Raw genomic sequence first — 21241 nt, 5'->3', positions numbered from 1 at the left:
CCATTAATTTTTCCCAGTTAACATTTACATGCGACACCGCAAGTCCGCACATACTCCCCAGCCTTTGCATCTACATGCTACTTACATGCACATAGGCTTATTTTATTCATGCAACCCCCGTCTTTGGAAACTGTCCGCTAAGGGGGTAATTTTAAGATTGGCCATGTAAGTGGGTACTTCTTACGGGCAGATTTTGCACTAATTTTCAAAGTCAAAATATGCATGTAAGTACAAACCCTCCCCATCCCCAGGAACATGTCTTCACACTGCAGTTAAACGTGCACACATAGGAAAATTGGTTCTTACCTGTTAATTTTCGTTCCTGTAATACCACAGATTGGTCCAGACTCTTGGGTTTTGCTTCCCTGCCAGCAGATGGAGACAGAGAAAGTTTCATGGTCACTGTATATAACCCAGTGTGCCACCAGCCGTCCCTCCTCCAACGAGCCCGAGGAAGGTGAAGTTGCCCAAAAAGACAATGGAAAACTCATTTCCCAAATTTAACATAAATGATCAGCATTGACTACCTCCAACACAGTTGCACTGTATACAAAGCAACAGTATGAGTGGTGGACTCTCCACCTCAGTAAATAGGTGGGTCTCTGGACTGATCTGTGGCACTACAGGAACAAAAATGAACAGGTAAGAACCAATTTTCCTTTCCCTGTACATACCCAGATCAGTCCAGACTCCAAGGATGTAGCTAAGCTCCCTTTAACTCGGGTGGGACCTGGAGAGTTCCGCTCGTAGACTACTCTCACCAAAGCACATGAAAGCTGGAACCCCAACATCCAAGCCATAATGCCTAGCAAAAATGTGCAAGGACTTCCCAGTAGCTGCCAAGCAAATTTCACACAGAAATACCTGTTGTGACTCAGCCCAGGAAGTCGCCTAAGAACACGTCGAGTGTGACCCTAAACCCCCAACACTGGGCATCCTTTAGAAATGTAAGTAGATTTGATTGCTTCCTTTAGCCACTGCGCAATTGTAGCCTTAGAAGCCTTATCTCCCTTCTTTGGACCACTCCACGGTACAAAGAGGTGATTCAATCTATAAGGAGGTGATCCAATCTACGGAAATCACTAGTAACCTTCTGATACTTCAATAATGTACACCTGCCATCCAAGAGCCTAAGCTCCCCCATGTGTAGAGGAATCCAAATCTAGAAAAGCTGGAAGTCCCACTGTCTGACTAAGATGGAAAGCTGAGACTACCTTAGGCAGAAAAGAAGGCACCATGCATAAATATACCCCTGAATCAGAAATTTGTAGGAAGAGATCTTGATATGAGAGTGCCTGGAGCTCTGAAATTCTCCTGGCTAAACAAATAGCCACCAAGAAAACCACTTTAAGAGTCAAGTCCTTAAATGTAGCCCTCTTTAGTGGTTCAAGCCGAGTCTCAAACAATCCTCTAAGTACTAGATTCAGATTCCAAGTCAGACAAATGTTCCACACCTGGAAGATACAAGTTCTTAGTTCCCCAAAGAAATTGTATAATATCTGGATACCCTTGCATCTTACACCGGAGACAACCCAATGTCGCTACCTGGACTCTCAAAGAGTTAAAAGCCAGTCCCTTGACCAGAACCTTCCTGTAGGAAAGTCAAAGTATATGACACCTGAACAGGCTGAGGCTGCACTCCAACAGCAAACCAGGACTCAAAGACCCTCCAAATTTGCACATACTCCAAGGATGTAGAAGTTCACCTAGCCTGCAATAAAGTGGAAATAACTGCTTCAGAATATCCCCTCTGTCTCAGTCATCTCCTCTCAGAAGTGAAACTGCAAGACAGAAGTAAAATGCTTGACCCGAAAATATTGGGTCCTGGTGAAGAAGAGTCAACCAATATCTGAACTTCGGCAGCCTGCCTATGGCCATGTTGATCAGATCTGGGAACCATGGTAGACGTGGCCACTCTGGAGCTAACAGGATCACGTTGCCAGGATGTTTCTCTCTCCGCCATAATCTCTTGTCTACCAAAGCCACGGAGGGAAGGCATAAAGAATCACTCAAGTCCAATTCCTTCCGTACTGTGTTCTCTTCGGCGGCTGTAAAACCGCAACTCCTTCATGTTCTCTTTGATTGCCATTAAGTCCATATGGGGATACCCCCATCTTCTGTGAATGTGACACATTGCTGTCTCTGACAGCTCCCATTCCCTGGGGTCTAATTTTCTCCAACTGGGAAAATCCGACCGAACGTTGGGGATATGAGATGCCACCAGCCGCTCCAAGTGCTGCTCTGCCAGAAAATCAACTCTCGGGCCTCTTGAGCCACTGCCCGTTTCTTGGATCTGCCTTAATGGCTGATGTGGGCCACCTTCATCGCATTGTCCGATAGGATCCATAATGGATGGCCGTGTAAGCATGGCAGACATGCAAGCAATGCAAAACATATCGCTCTCATCTCTAACTGACTGATAGTCCATGAGGCCTCCTGTTTTGACCACTGGCCTTGCGCTCACTGATCTTGACTCCCTGCCCTCCATCTGGAGAAGCTTGTATCAGTGGAGACTATTACCCAATTCAGAACCTCCAATTCTGCACCATACTCGAGATTGGTGTGAGTAAGCCACCAGGAAAGATTGTCCCTGGCTTCCTCCTCTAAAGGAAGAGAAAGATGAAATTCGTCCAATAAAAGATTCCAGTGGGAGAGAAGAGCTCCCTGCAGAGGCCACCTATGCATGAATGCCCAATGCATTAATTCCAATGTCCATGTTATAGAAGCCACGTATATAGTCCAGGAACCTGGGCACTGAAAGTTCTAGCAGATGCCGAATCTGACTGCAATCTGACTCCATGAGAAACACTCTCTCTGCCAGCATTTTGAACTGAGCTCGAAGATACTCTAGACTTTGAGAGGAGACTAAATGGCTCTCTGTTAGGTTCATTATCCACCCTAGAGACTTCAAATGCATCAGTACATTTTGTACTGATTGTCAACAGAGGTCCTCTGATTTCCCTTGAATGAGCCAGTCGTCCAAACATGGATGCACCAGCACACCCTCTTCTTGCAATGCAGCTGCCGCCACCACCATCATCTTGGTGAAGGTACACGGAACCATCGCCAAAGGGAAAGGCTCGAAACTGAAAATGTTCTCTTAGGCTCAAGAACCTCAGGAATCTCTCGTGCTCCAGTTTGTTGGCTATGTGCAAATATGCCTCTGTCAAGTTGAGAGATGCCAAGAACTCTCCCTTGCGTTCCGCTGCTATGACAGACCTCAGAGTTGGACCTCAGAGTCTCCATGCAGAGACTCTTTAAATGCAATATCAGCTGAAACGTCCCTTCTTTTTTTTTTTTTCAGAAATATGGAATAGATGGAATATAAGAAACTGGTATTCCCCCTTTGTAAACTTGCCTCTGGGGCATTCCACCAAAGACCAATTAACTCTTGAACTGGATACAGGGGGAAAAGAAACAGGACACTTAACTTAAATTGACCTCGGCCACACTGAGCATGTTCAAGATCTCAGCCAATAGACTCAGGCCACACCGAGCGTGTTCAGGGTCCAAGCCAACAAACTCAGCGAAAAAGGAAAACATTTGAGCAGAGCCCAATGCAGCTCTCAATCAGATGTAATTTCACCCTCTTCTAGAGGTAAGAAAACCAATTCCCCGTTCCCTTGAACATTACAAGAGACAATTTCCCTGAAGCAATTGCCCGCTATGACTGACAAATGGGAGAGGCCTGAGCACCCAATCCCTAAATAGTAGTTTGCTTTGCCTTCACTGGGCAGCCCTGCAGAAAGGTCTACAGACCCTGGAAACATTCCATCCAGGAGGAGGAGGTCCAACTTTGCTCTCTCTGGGAAGCTTCTTCCATTGGGAACAAGGGAGGAGGAAAACTGACCATGCCACTCCCCTCCTGAAACATCACGGGATGAGGGGATGTCCCCAACATGGGCAAAAGCTGAAGTAGTCAAATCACTTTGAGCATCTAAACAGTGCTGACAGACTAGAGTGAGGACTGAAATGATCTCAGATGGCAAGTCTCACAGATAGTAAGGCACTTGGACCTGTTACTCCCGAGTGCCTAGCTCTCCTGAACTTCGGCTGTAGACGGCCTCCTACATGCACACCAACGCCACCAACATACAGGCGCACCCCCTCCAGGATGTGCACAATACGTGCTCAAGACTAGGTCGCAGTCGTACACACACAAGTACACGCGCAAATACGCAGTCCTCTAGGCCGCGGTCGTATGCAGACAAGTACCCATGTAAATATGCGCTCAAGTTTAGGTCACAGTCTTATGCGCACAAGCACCTGCGGAAGTACGCGCTCCAGTCTAGGTCTTATGTGCAGAAGTACCTTCGCAAAAACACACGCAAGTACTTGCACAAATATGCACTTAAGTCTAGGTCACAGACTTACGCGCTCAAATCTAGGCTGCAGCCTTACAAACAGAAAACCCTGTGCGTGCAACCGCCACACAGCAAGAAAGCGTGCACGTGCCTACGCACGCGGGAAAAGAACCGCCACCGCAGCCTACCATGTTGCACCTTCAGTGCATGTAGTCCCAGATCTGTTCAACATCCAGCACTGAAAATCACCGAAGGCCTGAAGAGCTTCTCAAAAGCGCAGGCCTCTTGACCAGCTGAGAATTCCTGGGGACTGGGGCTGAGAGCCAGCATCCCACATTGCAAATTTAAACCAGCAGAAGACCTCTACCAGAACCAGAGACTGTTTCTTGGTGCACGTGCCTCTCTGCACCTTCATGGGACAGGGAACTGCCAGTGATAGCTGAGGAGGGGATTTCCCCTGCCTCTCCCACTGATGCTGCAGACACTGCTAGGTAATCAAAAATGGCCACTGTTCCCGTGCTGATGGGAAAAGCCTCAGGGCTAGAACCTGTCACCTGTGAGGCTCGTTTAGCAGTCAGTCTAGCGCTGGGCTCCTCTGAAGTGCATTCCCCACCAGGGAAGCACACAGAATACAGCCATTTAAATTTAGGCATGACTGCAAGTATGCACATGAACGGCACTGTATGCCTTGCGCCATTGCCATGCGGCTTGAGCAACACTCCGCTATCGCCATCCCATTTACCTGAACCTCAGGGAACCTCTGAGTGACCAGCTCTGAAACAGCGATCAAGGCTCTGCGTGGCCAGCATCACGATTCCACTGTCTCCCATTCGCTTTTGCTTGTTTTTGTTTTTAAACTGCATCCACTGCTGTAACTATCCCCGGAACAAAGAGGAACAGAAATTCAATACTTCCCTACTCAAACGGGATCCGAAATGCAGAGCTGCCAGTGGACCAATATTGCATTAGGAGCATGAGGGTTCTGGACCACCAGATAAACACCCCCAAGGAATCTCGGAGCAAGCTGCCATCAAGGGTCACCAATCCTCTGCTCGTCAGACTCAAACCAGGGGGGATGGACCTACCAGGACCTAACACCACCCTGGGAGGAAATCATCTTATTTTCTTCTCATTCTGATTTTTTTTTTTTAAACTCCAGACTGCAGATTTTGACTATCTACCATCTGCTGGAGACAGAGAAATACTGAGGGACTGCAGGTGGCACACTCGGTTATGCTCAGTGTCAGTGAAACTTTCTCTGTCTCCATCTGTTAGCAGGGAAGCAAAACCCAGGAGTCTGCACTGATCTGGGTATGTACAGGGAAAGATGGTCTACAAGTATACCTTTACCCAGATATAGAGAGACCAATTTTTCTGAAAGACTGTTTTACCTGCAGAAATGGCTCCCAGATACTCCAGAGTTTGAGAGGAGACTAAATGGCTCTCTATTAGGTTCATCACCCATCCTAGAGATTTCTAAGAGTCCAGCATCACTATTCAGGAAAGTTGGGGAAAAACCACCTTTCCTAACTTGCTTGAATTAAGTACCTGCCATACTTCTGAAGTACTGACATAGCCAAGCCATGAGCAGAACATCTCTGAAGCTGGACCCAGCTAGTGACATGACACATCAGGAGTCACAAAGCTGAATCTCCCATGTTTTCTTGGAACCAGCTTAGTTCAGTTATGACATTTTACTTTTCAAAGTTTTCCAAAAGAATTCCATTAAACAAAACAATAACATTTCAAAAACATAGCTCAATTTTTTTTTTTTTAGATGAGCAGGGGATTTGCTGAGGGAATTGAATAGGGTGTGCTATGGAGGAGAAGAGGGATTGAATCCATGGAGGGTGATGGGGTGGTGGTTTTTTTTTTTTGGGGGGGGGGGGGGAATAGGTTTTTTTATTATTTGAATGCTATTTGTAATTGTATATAGCATAGATTTATTGTGTTTTAGTAGACCTATATTTTTGTAACTCGCTCTGGACTAGAAGGCTGAGTGTGCAATCAAATTTAATTAAATAAATCAGAATAGGGTTCTTTATGCTCCTACCCGCAGCAAATTTAATTTTGTAGCAAAGAGTCAGCACTGTAAAGCTTTTTGTAAGAGAATAGAATACAGTGTTCTCAATTAATGTAAAGATACCCAGCATGATCAAACAGAAGCTATTAAAAATAAACTAAATTTGCACAAAATCTAAACAGCAGCCTGGTACCAGATGGTAACAAACAATCCAAAATGTTTCTAGGTCTCAGTCATTTTCTTAGTGACTGGTCAATATCACATTAAAAAAAAACAAAAAAGGAATAAAAAGTGTGTCAGCCCAAAATGTTTTTTTCAAAATTAATTCAAAATATGCCAACTTGTGGTCTGAAAACCATGTTGTCATATTCTGAATAGTTTTCTATTTTTTTGTTTTAAATCTTTGCTTACACACTTTTCTTTTTCTTGGCTAGGGAGCAGAGAACATTTCCTGGTCTTTAACACTCTTTTCCAGCATTATGATGATATAAAAATGCTGTAAGCAAATGTACCCTATTTATAAATAACAAATGAATTTTAAAACTTTAAAGAGAAGGAGAAATTACTACTTACATGATAATTTCCTTTCCTCTAAGGAAGGCAGGCCAACCCCCAAAAGTGGGCTATGCACCTCTACCAGCAGATGGAGACTGAGTAAAAGTTGATGTCGCAGATATATAGCTCTGCACCATCGGCCCGCCAGTATTCTCTGAAAAAGCCAAACTTATTGTACTTGAAAATGATTAATAACAATCAATCATTCATGCTTCTAACCAGAGGAGAACACTGAGTACAGATCAAAGAATTAAAGTTCACTAAATTGAGGGACCGGTTAAATCACTTATCAGTCCTCCAATGAATAACAAGAACAAGACCCTGCAACATCCGCACCTGAAGAGCGAACCAAAGGCAAAAATCGGCATCCGAGGGCAGGTCAGGGATTGGCCTCCTTCCTTAGAGGAAAGGAAATTAAACAGGTAAGTAGTAATTTCTCCTTCCTCTGCACTCAGGCAGGCTAATCCCCACAACTGGGATGTACCAAAGCAACTCCCGAACAGGGCGTGAGGCTGCTCGCTGTCCAATTAAGATCGCATGCACAAAAGCTGCACTCTGCGGAGCCTGAACAGCCAAGCAGAAAGCTTGGGAAGTTATGCAAGAAAGTCCACATTGCTGCCCAGGAAAACCGGAGACAATCAAGGCTCCACCCACACTAGCGCCTGAGCCCTAGCAGATTGTGCTCTAAGTCGCTTAGAGAAAGGAATCTCGGCAACCAAACAGACAGTCGTGATGACATTCTTTTGCCAATGGGCCTTAGTTGCCCACATTGCCAGTTCCCCTTGTTTACCTCCACCATGGAGCAGAAACAATCGATCAGACTGCTTGACATGTTTAGTAGCCTCCAAACAATCTCAGATATCTCTCAACATCCAAGATATACAAGAAACAATAATCACTCATCTCTAGTCCTGACCAGCACAGACAGGAGAAACAGATTGATTCAAATGAACCTTTGAACCTTTTTCAGCAACAGAATGTTCAGACCGAAACTGCATTGTCCCTGGAGTCACACATAGGAAATACTGTCCTTAAGGAAAGTAGCTTCAAGGAGAGGCTACATAATGGTCGAAAGGCAGGAACCACTAAGAATCCAGAACCAGATTAAGGTTCCATAAGGGCACTGTTAGCCACCAGGGAGGACAAAGATTCTTTTTTTTTTTTTATAATTTAATTTTTATTAATTTCAAAATAATAAAGCATTGACATCTTTGTACAGAAACAAAGATATTAGTGGAAAAATAACATAAGAAAAATATAAGTATATTATACAGTCCACAAATCAAGCAATGGGGGAGGAATATTTTAAGGAGCCCAACAAAGGAAACATCAATCTTAAGAAAAAAGAAAGGCAATAACATGTCAATCCTCCCCTTAATATGCCTAAGATATAGTACTCTCTAGGGGAGAGGAGATAGGTAACAACCTTTTCTGAGAATCAAGAAACAATTTGAGTTGTTCAGGAACAAAAAATATAAATGTATCATTATTTAACTTACTGATACATTTACATGGATATCTTAACTGAAAAGATGCTCGCAAAGACAGATTCCTGTCGCAAGGACAAAAAAAACTTTTCTCCTCTCTTGAGTGGCTTTTGCTAAATCAGGAACAATTTGAACAAACTGACCTATGAAATTAACTCCTATATTTTGAAAATAATTATGCAAAACTAAGCCAAGATCATTCTCATAAATAAATGAGACCAAAAGTGTTGCTCTTTCAAATATCTCCGTAGTAGAGGATTCCAGGAACTGTGTTAAGTTCTCAAAATCCACCTGGTGTTGTGCCTCAACCTCTCTTGATCTAGTAAACGGAAGAAAATATACTTTGTTGAATGAGGGAATATCTTCTGAAGAAATTTTTAATATCTCAGTCATATATTTACGGAGTGTAACACGAGGCTGTTCTCCCATTATCCTTGGAAAGTTAAAAAAATCTTAGATTTAAATGCCTAAGACGATTCTCAACAATTTCAACTTTCCTGTTTATAGCTATAAGTTCCTGGATTATTGATGACTGGACCTTCTGGACATTTTTCACTTTTTCTTCCAAACTCTGGATCTTATTTAAGTGGCCTGTATATTGAGAGTTATGTTCCAGTGACAGAGCGTCCAACTTTAAGGATAGCTGAGTTATTTGAGGACAAAGATTCTTAACTCCTTTCAAGAATCGAGACACATCTGGAAAGGGAGACCAAGGCCCTCCATTGACTTGGCCCCCTAGATGAGGAGAGAGCTGCCACATGAAACTTCCAAAAATTAATGGAATTTACACTTTGAGAGGCTGAAAACCTCAAACCTCATACTTGTCCTCAAAAACACTCCAAATGCTAACATAAGCCAGATACATAGAAAAAATGTTCCAATCCGGCGCAAGGTGTAATCACTGCAGCAGAATAAAAATGTTTCAAAAACCAAAGAACAAAATCAACCTGGATCGTCATGTAAAATGGGTCCTTGCCAGGGCGGCAGCTTGAGAGGATCTGGCCAGGTGGCAGCTTGAGAGGACTGCCAATCAGTAGCCTCTGCAGTGCGGCATACCACGGACTTCGGCCAAGCCGGAGCCACCAGATACACAAGTTTAGGTCTGTCTTGCGATCTTTTGCATGACCCTGCTTAATAGTGGCTATGGTGGGAAGGGATATAGCTCCACGCCCCACGGCCCCTCTGGAACGAGCGCATCAATATGTAGAGCTTCGGATCCTGCCTGCGACTAAAGGACCTCTGAACCTCACATTGGCTAGCAAAGCCAGAAGGATGACCCTAGTGCACAACCATGAGTGGAAAGTCCTTGGCCGACACTGCCCATGTCATGAACTCATCCATTTGCTCTGACAACTGAGGGCTCTCTGTTCCGGCTTGAAGAAAGAAGTATGACACTATGGGTGCATTGTCCGATATTATCCCAACCACCCAAGTCTCTAGAAGCTCGACGAATCACAAGCATGCCAGCCGAACTGCATGTGTTTCCAATCGGTTGAAGCTCCTTGGCGCTCCAGCAATCCATATTACGATTCCGGCATCTCTAAGGAAACTCCCTTCCTTAGAAGATCTATTGCAGCCACCATTACAAGTGGGCACTCACTCAAGAGAAGCCTCACCATGTAGTCCTAAGACTGTAGACCCCACTGGTAAGTCACGTTGAACAGGCTGCATTTGAGCCCTCTCCCAGGGCAAACCCCCAACATGGCTGCCAAACCCAGGACCTGTAAATAAGAGGGCTCAAATGCAGCCTGATTGCCTGATTGCCGGATTGCCGGATTGCTGGAGCGCCAAGGAGCTATAAACAGGAAAGTTGAAATTGTTGAGAATCGTCTTAGGCATTTAAATCTAAGATTTTTTTAACTTTCCAAGGATAATGGGAGAACAGCCTCGTGTTACACTCCGTAAATATATGACTGAGATATTAAAAATTTCTTCAGAAGATATTCCCTCATTCAACAAAGTATATTTTCTTCCGTTTACTAGATCAAGAGAGGTTGAGGCACAACACCAGGTGGATTTTGAGAACTTAACACAGTTCCTGGAATCCTCTACTACGGAGATATTTGAAAGAGCAACACTTTTGGTCTCATTTATTTATGAGAATGATCTTGGCTTAGTTTTGCATAATTATTTTCAAAATATAGGAGTTAATTTCATAGGTCAGTTTGTTCAAATTGTTCCTGATTTAGCAAAAGCCACTCAAGAGAGGAGAAAAGTTTTTTTTGTCCTTGCGACAGGAATCTGTCTTTGCGAGCATCTTTTCAGTTAAGATATCCATGTAAATGTATCAGTAAGTTAAATAATGATACATTTATATTTTTTGTTCCTGAACAACTCAAATTGTTTCTTGATTCTCAGAAAAGGTTGTTACCTATCTCCTCTCCCCTAGAGAGTACTATATCTTAGGCATATTAAGGGGAGGATTGACATGTTATTGCCTTTCTTTTTTCTTAAGATTGATGTTTCCTTTGTTGGGCTCCTTAAAATATTCCTCCCCCATTGCTTGATTTGTGGACTGTATAATATACTTATATTTTTCTTATGTTATTTTTCCACTAATATCTTTGTTTCTGTACAAAGATGTCAATGCTTTATTATTTTGAAATTAATAAAAATTAAATTATAACTGTTGGGTGAATAGACCTTCCCTCGGTCTGATCTGGAGCAATCAACTTCTGAATACGACTCCCTGGCCAAAACACTCAGCCCTGCTGGGAAACGACACGGCACCAAGATACTCTGGCATCTGAGTCAGCTATAAGGTGCTCCTGGCCAAGTTCACCACTCAGTCTAGCTCTTTCCATGCGAGAAGACAGGTGACTTTCTTCCAATGCAGATAAGGGGAGCCAAGACACCGCCCTTGTGGAAGGATGCCACTATTACCACTATGAACTTACAGAAGGCCTTGGGCGCAGTGGCCCGTTGGAAGGGCAAAGCCCTAAACCGATAAGGACATCCCAGAACAGCACACCACAGGAAACAATGATGTTCCCAACAAATGGAAATATGTAGAAATGCCTTCATCAGATCTAGAGACTGAAAAATTCCTGATTGCACTGCCATTATTATGGCGCATAGAGTTTCCATACAGAAATGAGTCACCCACAAACGTCACTTGTGGAACAGCATCCCATATTTTCTTGCGATCCTAAGAAAAGGAATTACAGACCAAGTCCAACAGCCTCCTTGAAGTCTCCACTGCCTCCCTCCTTCTGTAGGGAGCTGCAAGGTGAGACCCCAAGGCATCCAAACAAAGAGAAGAAAACTTCAGAGCATAGCCTTCTCTTAACACTCCCAGGACCCATTGGACCGATGTGATCCAGACCCAGCTCTGATAACGGCGAGACAGACGAGGTGCTCTGTTCCCAGAGCCCACCTTCTTCCGAGGCTTTCTGGATCAAAAGGATTGAAACTTATCAAGAGGACAAGAACTCTGACTAGTCGCTACCCTATAGAGATGACAACACCTGCAGCCTCTAGCACAGCCTTTTGCCCAAAAGGATGTGATGATGACTTATCTTCTGGCAAATGAGGGACCTGGATTCCATGTACCATGTTCTCCAACTCACGTCCAAATAAAAAAGAACCCTTAAAGGGAACCTCGTGAGACTGAAAGAAGTTGTATCTGCCAACCAATTTCTCAACCACAGCGGACTTCTAGCTGCTCCCAAATCAAAGCCCGCAACTAGTAAGGAAGTGGCTCGGTTGAAATAATGCTCTGCTATTCGCCTCCACTAACTCAGGCTCCAGAGAGAGGCATAGACTTGCCCGAGCCACCAGGGAGCAACAAGAGGCAAGTTGCAAATTCATTGCCATGGTCTCAATGCCTGTTAAAGAACAGCTTCAATTCTCCTATCCTGAGCATCTTGTTGAACTACCCTTCCTTCTACCACAAGGTTGAATGTTTAGACACAGAACACATCAGCATTTCCACCTTCGAAAAATGTAACTGTTCACCTCAACCCCGTTCCAAGGGGTACAGTCCGTCAAAGTGTGTCCCTCTTTGAGCTTTTCATCCCATACAAGGGCAATCAGCTCTTGAAATGCATCCAGGAGGGAAAAGAAACAAGATGGTTGCACAGGGTGACCAAAAAGGGATCAATCTTTTGCGCACCCTTAGAGTCACTCCCAGTCATACCAAGCAGCTTCAGAGTCTCAGATAACAGACTTTGTAACTCATCAACATAAAAGAAACAGAGCAGAGTTCTATGTGGTTCCAAATTTGGAGGAATTTCCCCTTCAGCTAGAGGGGAGAAACTCAAATCTTCGCCAGAATCATCTGTATCCACATCTTCCTACTTATCATCAGGGACTCCTTAGACTTCTCACCAGCGCCATAGGGCCTCGCTTCACTTGTGCCCAAATAAAAGACGTGTTCAAGCACAGTCACAGCATGCTCGCATTGAAGTAGTTGCCCTGTATGCACTCAACTAGGCACTCAGCATGCTCTCAAGTCAACATGCATTTAGATAAGTGCTCGGTACGAGCTTAAGTCAGCGCTCAGTTCGCGCTCAAATAGGCACTCCCATACGTGCTCAGGTATGCATTCAACACACACCGAAGAAAGTGATTAGCACGCACGCAAGTCAGCACTCAGTACACGCTCCATACAGCGCTCAGTCTCAAATAGGCGCTCCGAAATAATGCCGTGACAGCATGCACACCAGTCGGCATGCAAGAGTGTGAGTAAGTCACCATACTGCCTTGCGTCAATCATGCGCACGAACAATCACGCTAAAGTGCTGCCGCAGCCTACCACATAACTCAAAAAATCAAGCCTAGATGAGGGGCCTAGGCAGAGAATGCTCAAACCACCGCACCTATGCCATCACCGCACTTCACTAAACTCACCAGAGAAGTGAGAGCAAGGAAGAAAAGAACGCTGAACACTCACACCAAGGGAGGAAGACCCGGCAAGAAGAAATAGGGGAATAAAACCTCCCTACACTCTGCCATCTGCTTGTCTTCATTTCTTTAACTTTTTTGTCCTGGCTGAGAGTATGACTAGGTCTCCAGCTATGGAAGGGGGGGGGGGGGGCTAAAGCCTTCAACGCTGAGCCTCCTTCGTCCGCCAATTGCTTCACTTTTTTTTTTTTTTTTTTAAGTCTATGCTTGAAAGAGCTACCAGACTAAAAGCGAGAGAGGGTCCTATGATGTCACCTCAGGAGTACAAGAGATGCGATTAAAAAAAAAAAAAAAAGAGAGAGAGAAAAGGTTTAATGACAGGCAGTCCCCGATAGGGAAATGCATGTCCACCATCTTCTGGAGACAGAGAATACTGGCAGGCTGATGTCGGGGCAGAGCTATATATCCGTGACGTACGTTTTTACTCTGACGCCATCTGCTGGTAGGGGTGCATTCTGGCATTCTCTGCACTCAGACAGGATTGGCCTGTCTGAGTGCAGAGAATGCCAGAATTAAGTTTTTGCAATACTGGCAAGTCATGAGGTTGAATTTTTAAATGGTCAAAATAGAACTATATGTGGGAAACTGTTTCTCCCTTGTAAGAAGCAGGGCTTTCTAGAGGCAAGTCCAAAGCAAGATAGTAAAAAATCACTTCCATTCTTTGCTGTTTAAGTACTAGAAACCCACTCAGGAGGCCAAAAACTGGAACAGTCCAAGACATAAGCAGGTGGCCATGTTGAAACTGGATCCTCAAATTCTTCCTAAAAGCATTTTTCTACTAATTAGAACTACAGTAATGAAAAAATTGGCTAGGTTCTTAGACAGAGAAGTGCAAGATAACTTCATGTCTAACACAATTAAGTGAAGAAGAGATCCTGCTGGCATTGTAAAGAAGCAAATAATGACAGAGGGTTGGGACTGGATTTATTCACTCACCTTTCCAAACCTGTGCTCAAGATGAGTTACAATTCATGTACAGTAGGGTAGGTCCTTGCCCCAGAGAGTTTATAATCTGAATGAGTACCCAGGTAACGAATAGGGAAGTGACTTGCACAAGGTCACAGGAAGCTTCCATGAAAAAAGCAGAATCTGTACCCTGGCTTCCCTGGTTCACATCCCACTGCTCTAACTACTAGGCTGTTACTTAATGTAACTGTAAGCCTTCTGACTTCTACAACTTTCAACATGTACTCAGTATTTAAACATCAGATCTCAAGGCTGAGAACATCTTTCCAAAGATATTGAAAACAAACTATTAAAGAGAATCAATATGATAGAATGTAAAAACCACCAGCTGGCATTACCTGCATGTAGACCAAATAAAATTTGGTAGAGGCAAGTGTAGAATTTTAAGGGGTCAATGTTAAGGACATCACCTATTTAAAACAAGAAATGTTATATATTAGGTTTATTCCAGCTATATTTGTTTGGATGACATTAGAATTATAGCAGCATAAAACAGACCTTACCTTGACCAGACAGAATATTAAAAGCAGTCTGAATGCAGTGAAGACTTTCTCTGTAGCTCAGATCCTATACAGATGAAAGAACTGTTACATGGAAGTATAACATTTACAAAGATGGATTTTAACTAATACATCAGAAATAAACTTCAGGGATATAGGAAAAGGTCTACTTACACCAGACGCAATGAGCGAATGCAGAACAACCAGCAGGTCATCAAAAAACTCTATATTTATAAGATGAGCAAATCTAGAATTAAAATTGGCAATTTTAGTTATTTCCCCCAAAAGCAAATAAGATTTTTTTTGCAAGTCCAGTCGAAGTAATTCTATAGTGCTGAAGTTCTGTTATGGTTTATGCTCTCTTTAAATGGACAATATTGACAATGTGGAAGTCCAGAGTTGGCACCAAAATGTGGTCAGTACTATAAGAACAGCGAAAAGCCATTTCATGCAAACACAGGCCTCAGATTTTAGGAACTCTAGGGGCAATAAACAGACATTTTTACCTGGATCAACTCATGTTTACCCACTACGATCTGATTATTGTTCCCGCCCCATTCCCTCCCATGCACAAGGGTAAAAGTACACATGTCCACAACACACATACTTTTACTTATTGGAGAAAAAAAAGGGAACAGAGTTATGTTGGGGGAGGGAGGAGGGAAACCAAGTGTAGATTTTGCATAGTCAAATCTCCATACTTAATTTCCAGCACATACTTTATACCTGGATCCCATGTGCCACTGGCATTTTCAAAGGGAAGCTCTGCGAGGAGTTTTCCTTTGAAAGAGAGCTTGCAAGTTCATGGATACAAACTACAAGCTCCATGGACTGCATGCTCCGCATTATTGCACTCCCCATTACTAAACGGCATAAAAAACCCTTACTTGGCAAGGCCTTCCAAAACAGCAGGAAGAAGAGGAGATTTCTGAGCTCTCTTCAATATTCGGAAATAGATTAAAAATACGATATTCAGCGTCTCTGTGTGCTACAACAAAACAGGGCAGATAACAGGATTAGTTTTCAATAAAGAAATATTACTACAAAAAAAAATCATGAAAAGGTTTCTACTGTCAGAATGAGACAAAAATGGTATACATATATCTAAGTGAGTAATTTTAAAAGTCATGTCCGTGGGTAAAAGAGCGCATTGGCCACAGAAATGGGCTTTTTGAACATTGCCCGCACTCTATATTTGTACTTTTACCTGTTGTATGAAGAGGTGGTGTTCCGAGGGGGAAGGGGTCTGCACAGAGGATATATATTTCAAAGTGGCTATCTGAAACCCTGCCCTGCCTCAATGTGGCTAAAAGTTCCTATCTATACTTTTATACACCCTAAGGGGCGGCATTCCATAAGAGGAAAGGAGGTATTTAGCTTGGGGCAGAGAAAAAAAAACATCCAGAGATGTGCATTTTAACTGTACATGCATTATTTCCAGGAAAAGCAGTACCTGCAGGTGCAAACGTCAGTGGGGACTTGTGCCCATGGCAATATTGAAAGCAAAAGTATACAGGTTAAAAATACACAGACATTATCCCTGTGCAAGCAGCTGGAAAATTACTCACAATGTGGTTTTTCGGCAGCCCTAAAATCTGTACAGAATTCTGAACGCACAAACCCCCCCCCCCCAAAAAAAAAAACAAAACCCCAGGAGTGCTTACGACCTGCATACATAACAGAAATATTCAAAATGTGTGTGCAAATGGTTTGAAAATAAGAAAAGTGCAACTCCTCTGTCTGTTGGGGGTTGACTGGCTGTAGATGCCCCAAAGAAGTGGTATGCTAAGGCCCACAGAGGGAGGAAAGAGTTACCTCTACTGTAGACCCTTCTCCCGCTACTGAAAAGCATTCATGGGTACACTTCGGAGGCGGTGCCCCTGCAGTGGAAGTTTCAACAGAGGAAAAGTAGTACTGCATATACTTGTATGCAAGCCTAGAATTTTATGCTCCAAAATAAGCCTGAAAAGCTGAGTTAGGCTAATCAGCGGATCACAACCAAATTTTAGACCAAAGTATGGTTGCTACACATTCAGGCCAATGTGGGCAAGCCACTCACAGCTACCTATTAGTATATTAGCAATAATAAAAAAAATAGGTATTATGCTAATTATTTAAAATGGTTGATTTTTAATGCAATATTTATGAACTATGTTCTGTTCTAAAATGTTTTAAATCATTTTGTGAAACATGAATTCTCATGCCTTGATTGTCTACATTTGAGGACACAAGTTCAACATTCAATTTGTGCACGACAGGAAAACAACGTAATAAAACGTCATTTCAGTAGGTAAGATCAACTGATAGAACACACCAGCTTTGTTTTTAATTGAAATTTACCATACTACAAATTGGTATTGAGATGTTTACAAAGCAAGTAAGTTACATCTGAAATATTCTTGTAAGGCAAATGTAAGCCTGTATCATGAGGGTGATATTAAAAGACAAAGATACATACCTGGCCTATTTCTGACAGTTCGTTGCAAACACCACTATAGGCTATCAAATTTTGAACCTCGGCCAATGCTTGGTTTTGCATTTTCCAGGTTTAGGAGGTTAAAAATCAATGGTCAGCTTATACGTGATTAGGCTAATATGCGAGTAAATATGGTACATAAAAAGTAAAAAAAAAGTAAAAGGAGGCTTACAAGTTTCAATTTTTTTTCCTTGCTCTCTGTGGCTTCAGCCTCTAAAAGTTCTTTCTCCAATTTCTCTTCAGCTTTCTTCCACTGAAAAAGATTATAAAAATAAGCAAGCAGAGAAGCAGATTTTTTGACAAATCAAGAAATACTTTTTGATTAGGTCAGAATGTCAGCTGAACAGCAGCTGCAATCTCGCAAGCTGCAGAAGACCACAAAAAGATCTTGGTATTGTAGGTAATGGATGGGAAACCGTCTGTGTCAAATTCCTTATTCTGGAAAACAATGATCAGTGCAGATTCAAAGTAAAAAACATAAAACCTCTCCAAGAAAACAATGAAAGCAACAGATCAGGGAAATGGAACAGAACCAGAGACTGAATGATCAGATTAATGTTAATTGTTATTAATGTTAATTGTTATTTTTCAATGTTATTTTTCAATGTTCATTGTTCGATGTAAACAACCCCGGTCTGACCTCCCAGACTGGGGCAATCTTTTCGTTTATTGTAAACCGGACTGATTTGTATTGTATACAGGAATTCCGGTATATAAAAATTAAAAATAAATAAATAAATAAAATTAGACAATGAACTAGAAAGACCAACATTTAAATGTTATGGCATTCTCGTAGCATTCCAGGAGGCTTTTCCTTCACTTCATTAGTTTTTACAAGCCTACATCAATGCTTGACAAAGGAAAGGACCAGCAATACAAGACTACAGACCCTAATAATGCAAAGGCTGGTTTCCACCTTACATACAAACAGATTTACTGAGGCATAAGCTTTCAAGGGCAAGGGTCCACTTCATCAGACTGACACAGTTACAGATGCTAACTGCTGATCAAAAAACAAAGCTGCTCTTCAAACAGAAGCCCAAATCCTTCTGCAGGAACAGCGAGCATAAACAACCAATGTCTTTCTTAAAAGTGGCAATACCACCTAAAAGACTAAAGAGGTCATTTTCAAAAGGTTTCACACATGTAAATGGGCTTTTGAAAATTGCTACTCTTATCCGTATATGTTGGAGTCATTTTTTTTTCTAATTCTTTATCAGTTTTCAAAATACAAAAGTAAAATAAGTTTACATTACACATTTTCATATATCTCATATCCTTAATGGGTAATGAGAAGAAAACAGTTAGCGTGCAAACTAACAAACTGCCTTAACTATTAACATCATCATAAAGAAATGAAAAGATCGAAGGACTTATTGAAACACTTCAATACAAATAAAACAAAAGACCAAAAAGAAAATAAGGAGGTAATATCAGCCTATCTTCCTTTTATCACCTGAAATAGCTAGGTGGTACTAGTCTCACTCTTACAGCCATCCAAAAAACTCCATAGTTGTGATGGTTCATAAAAGATATATCTATTACTATCAATTTTCATCAAACATTTACATGGATATCTAATGTTTATTTGAGCACCTAGTAATCTTGCTTCCTGACTCATTTCCATAAATAGCTTCCTACGAGTTTGTATTTCTCTTGTCATATCTGGATATATCCAGACTTTTTGTCCCAAATTAACTTTTTTGATTTTGGAGGAACAATCTTAGAATTAAATCCCTATCTGTAGGCAAAACAAATGATACAAGTAAAGTTCCACGATATTCTATCTGCTCCTCTGATGGAGCTTCTAAAAAGGCAGTTAAATCCAATTCTACATTCAAATTAGGGACTCGCAATCCCTGTTCGGTCATATTTCTTGCTGTTGGAGCGAAATATATTTTAGATATAGGTGGAATTGCTTCTACAGACAACAATAACACTTCCATGAGGTATTTTTTAAATTGTTCTTTTGGAGATATTAATCTAATATTTGGAAAATTTTAAATTCTGAGGTTCAAATACCTCAAATTATTTTCGATATTCTCAATTTTCCTCATCATATTAGTATCTGATTGAATTATTTTAGTTTGTACCTCTTGAACTGCTATTATTTGGTCAGACATATCTTTAATTCTAACCTCTTGAGATTTTAAAATAGGTTCCATTATTTGAATTGTATTTTGTGAGGTATTTATTACATTTGTTAGTGAAGAGATAGATTTTTCTAGTGTAACTATCACATTCCAAATTGAATCCAGAGTAATTATATTTGGTTTAGATAGTGTCTTCACAGTGAGACCAGTACCCACCACCCCTTCTCGGCATGCTTCTGTAATCATATTGATTTCACTTGCCAAGTCCTCACCCCCCTCCTGCCTAATATGTTTCTTCGAGGAATCATGTGTTATAAGTCCTCTTTGCATTAAATTCACTTTCTCTTTATTATTTACCAATTCTCGATTAGGCATGATTGAACAATCCAAAGTAATACCCCCAGGTCCCACCTCTGCGACCGATTCCTCTCCGGCCATTTGCCGCGTTCCTCGGACTGAGTTCTGGGGGTTGCCTTGAGATGGAGGGGGGGGGGGGGGGATTTCAGGTGCTCCAGACTAAATGAGATTTGATTGTCCATGACAGACAGGTTGTGTTCCATATCTGCACCCTCTATGGACCTTTCTCCCGGTGTGGAGGCTGTTGCCGGCGCAAAATACCCCTCAATCAACGGTTGCGATGGGGTAGTGACTACTGGGGCAGAGGACTCGAGTCTCACTCGACCTTTCCTCTTTGTTTATAGCATTGTTTAAATGAGGAAAAAAGTCAAAGTTGAGGAATCATACCAGAGGCGGCCTCTCCTTCACTCTCTTATCCTTCAATCCTTTCTGGGAGGTTACGGAGAAGTGTAGTTTTAGTTCCAGTGCTTCCTGCTGAGATGAGAGAGTTCAAGCCACGCGCCCCTTTGCCGTGCGTGGCTTAGGCGCTGCGCCGCGGAAGGAGCTGGCTTTAAGGACATTGCCGGTCCCCGATTGATGACATTACACGGGAGGGTCTGCAAATGCCCCGTTGGAGCCAGGAAACAATTCTCACCCCCGGATAATGCGTCTGGCAGTTCTTTTCTCTCCTTCACCTCGGTAAGCATCACAGAAGGGGCCGGCTTTAAGGACCTCGCCGGTCCCCGATTGATGTCACATGGAAGGGTCTGCAAATGCCCTGTTGGGGCCAGGAAACAATCCTCACCCCCAGATAATGTGTCTGGCAGTTCTTTTCTCTCCTTTTGCTTCTCCTTCACTTCCTTGGAGTCATTTTTTGTTACTTTTTGCTGAGGATGTATATAGAGGATAGGCTGTATGGATTCAGAGTTCTCACCCAGACACAGACTAGTTTGAAGGCCACAGGCCAACCTCTGAGTTAACTCCTATTTACTGTTTTGCACTGTGAGATGTTTACAAACAGGCAAGAGTCTATTTTAGTTATTCCAGTAGGTCTATGATGAGAAAGCAAGCAATTAACTTATACTAAAGCCTGAGAGAGAATGAAGGGCACATAGCTGCGCCTGAAATTGATAAGAACCTAGAGGGAGGGAACATCGCTGCTTTCCCAAGCATTTTAGTGTATAAGGAGTAACAGGGAGAGGGAGAGCACATTTCCAGAGGTGATAGCTCAGGCTGATGTTTTGGAAACATGTAAGCTTTTTATATATATGTAGCAATTGTCATTATCTACCATTACTTCTTCTGTACGATCTGATTTTATTTGTTCTATCCTTCTATTGCTCAAATAAACTTACTTTCCTAAGTACCTGGAACCGTGATGTACTGAATCAAAGTTTGCGTCGGGAATAAACTCCTGGGTTCAAGCCCCCAGGTATAATCCCAGTAATTGTGTGTGTTTATATTTGGTAGGCCCCCGAGGTAGTCCTGTGTGCGCGCAGGTGATAAGCCCCTCAGGTAACCCTCAGTGTAGATCTCAGTGAGATTATCCCCCCAGGTCAGAACGCCAGTGTGCACGGTCTGAACTCGGAACAAAAT

The 21241-nt window shown here is 42.5% G+C and overlaps 1 protein-coding gene across 1 annotated transcript in view; it reads right to left on the bottom strand.

The window, feature by feature from the left end:
* Positions 1 to 21241, bottom strand: part of NOC3L (NOC3 like DNA replication regulator) — a 180870-nt gene that overhangs the window by 31687 nt on the left and 127942 nt on the right. Inside the window, exons 12-16 of the mRNA XM_029609874.1 lie at positions 17389 to 17469; positions 15628 to 15728; positions 14915 to 14987; positions 14744 to 14807; positions 14579 to 14650 (exon numbers count right to left, since the gene is read on the bottom strand). Coding sequence (XP_029465734.1) covers positions 14579 to 14650; positions 14744 to 14807; positions 14915 to 14987; positions 15628 to 15728; positions 17389 to 17469 — 391 coding nt within the window. The remainder of the gene's footprint in view (positions 1 to 14578; positions 14651 to 14743; positions 14808 to 14914; positions 14988 to 15627; positions 15729 to 17388; positions 17470 to 21241) is intronic.

The sequence above is a fragment of the Rhinatrema bivittatum genome, chromosome 7 (assembly GCF_901001135.1).
Source record: "Rhinatrema bivittatum chromosome 7, aRhiBiv1.1, whole genome shotgun sequence".
NCBI classification, from domain to species: domain Eukaryota; kingdom Metazoa; phylum Chordata; class Amphibia; order Gymnophiona; family Rhinatrematidae; genus Rhinatrema; species Rhinatrema bivittatum.
The sequence above is the reverse complement of the archived record's forward strand: the minus strand, read 5'-3'. Positions and strand labels throughout refer to the sequence as shown.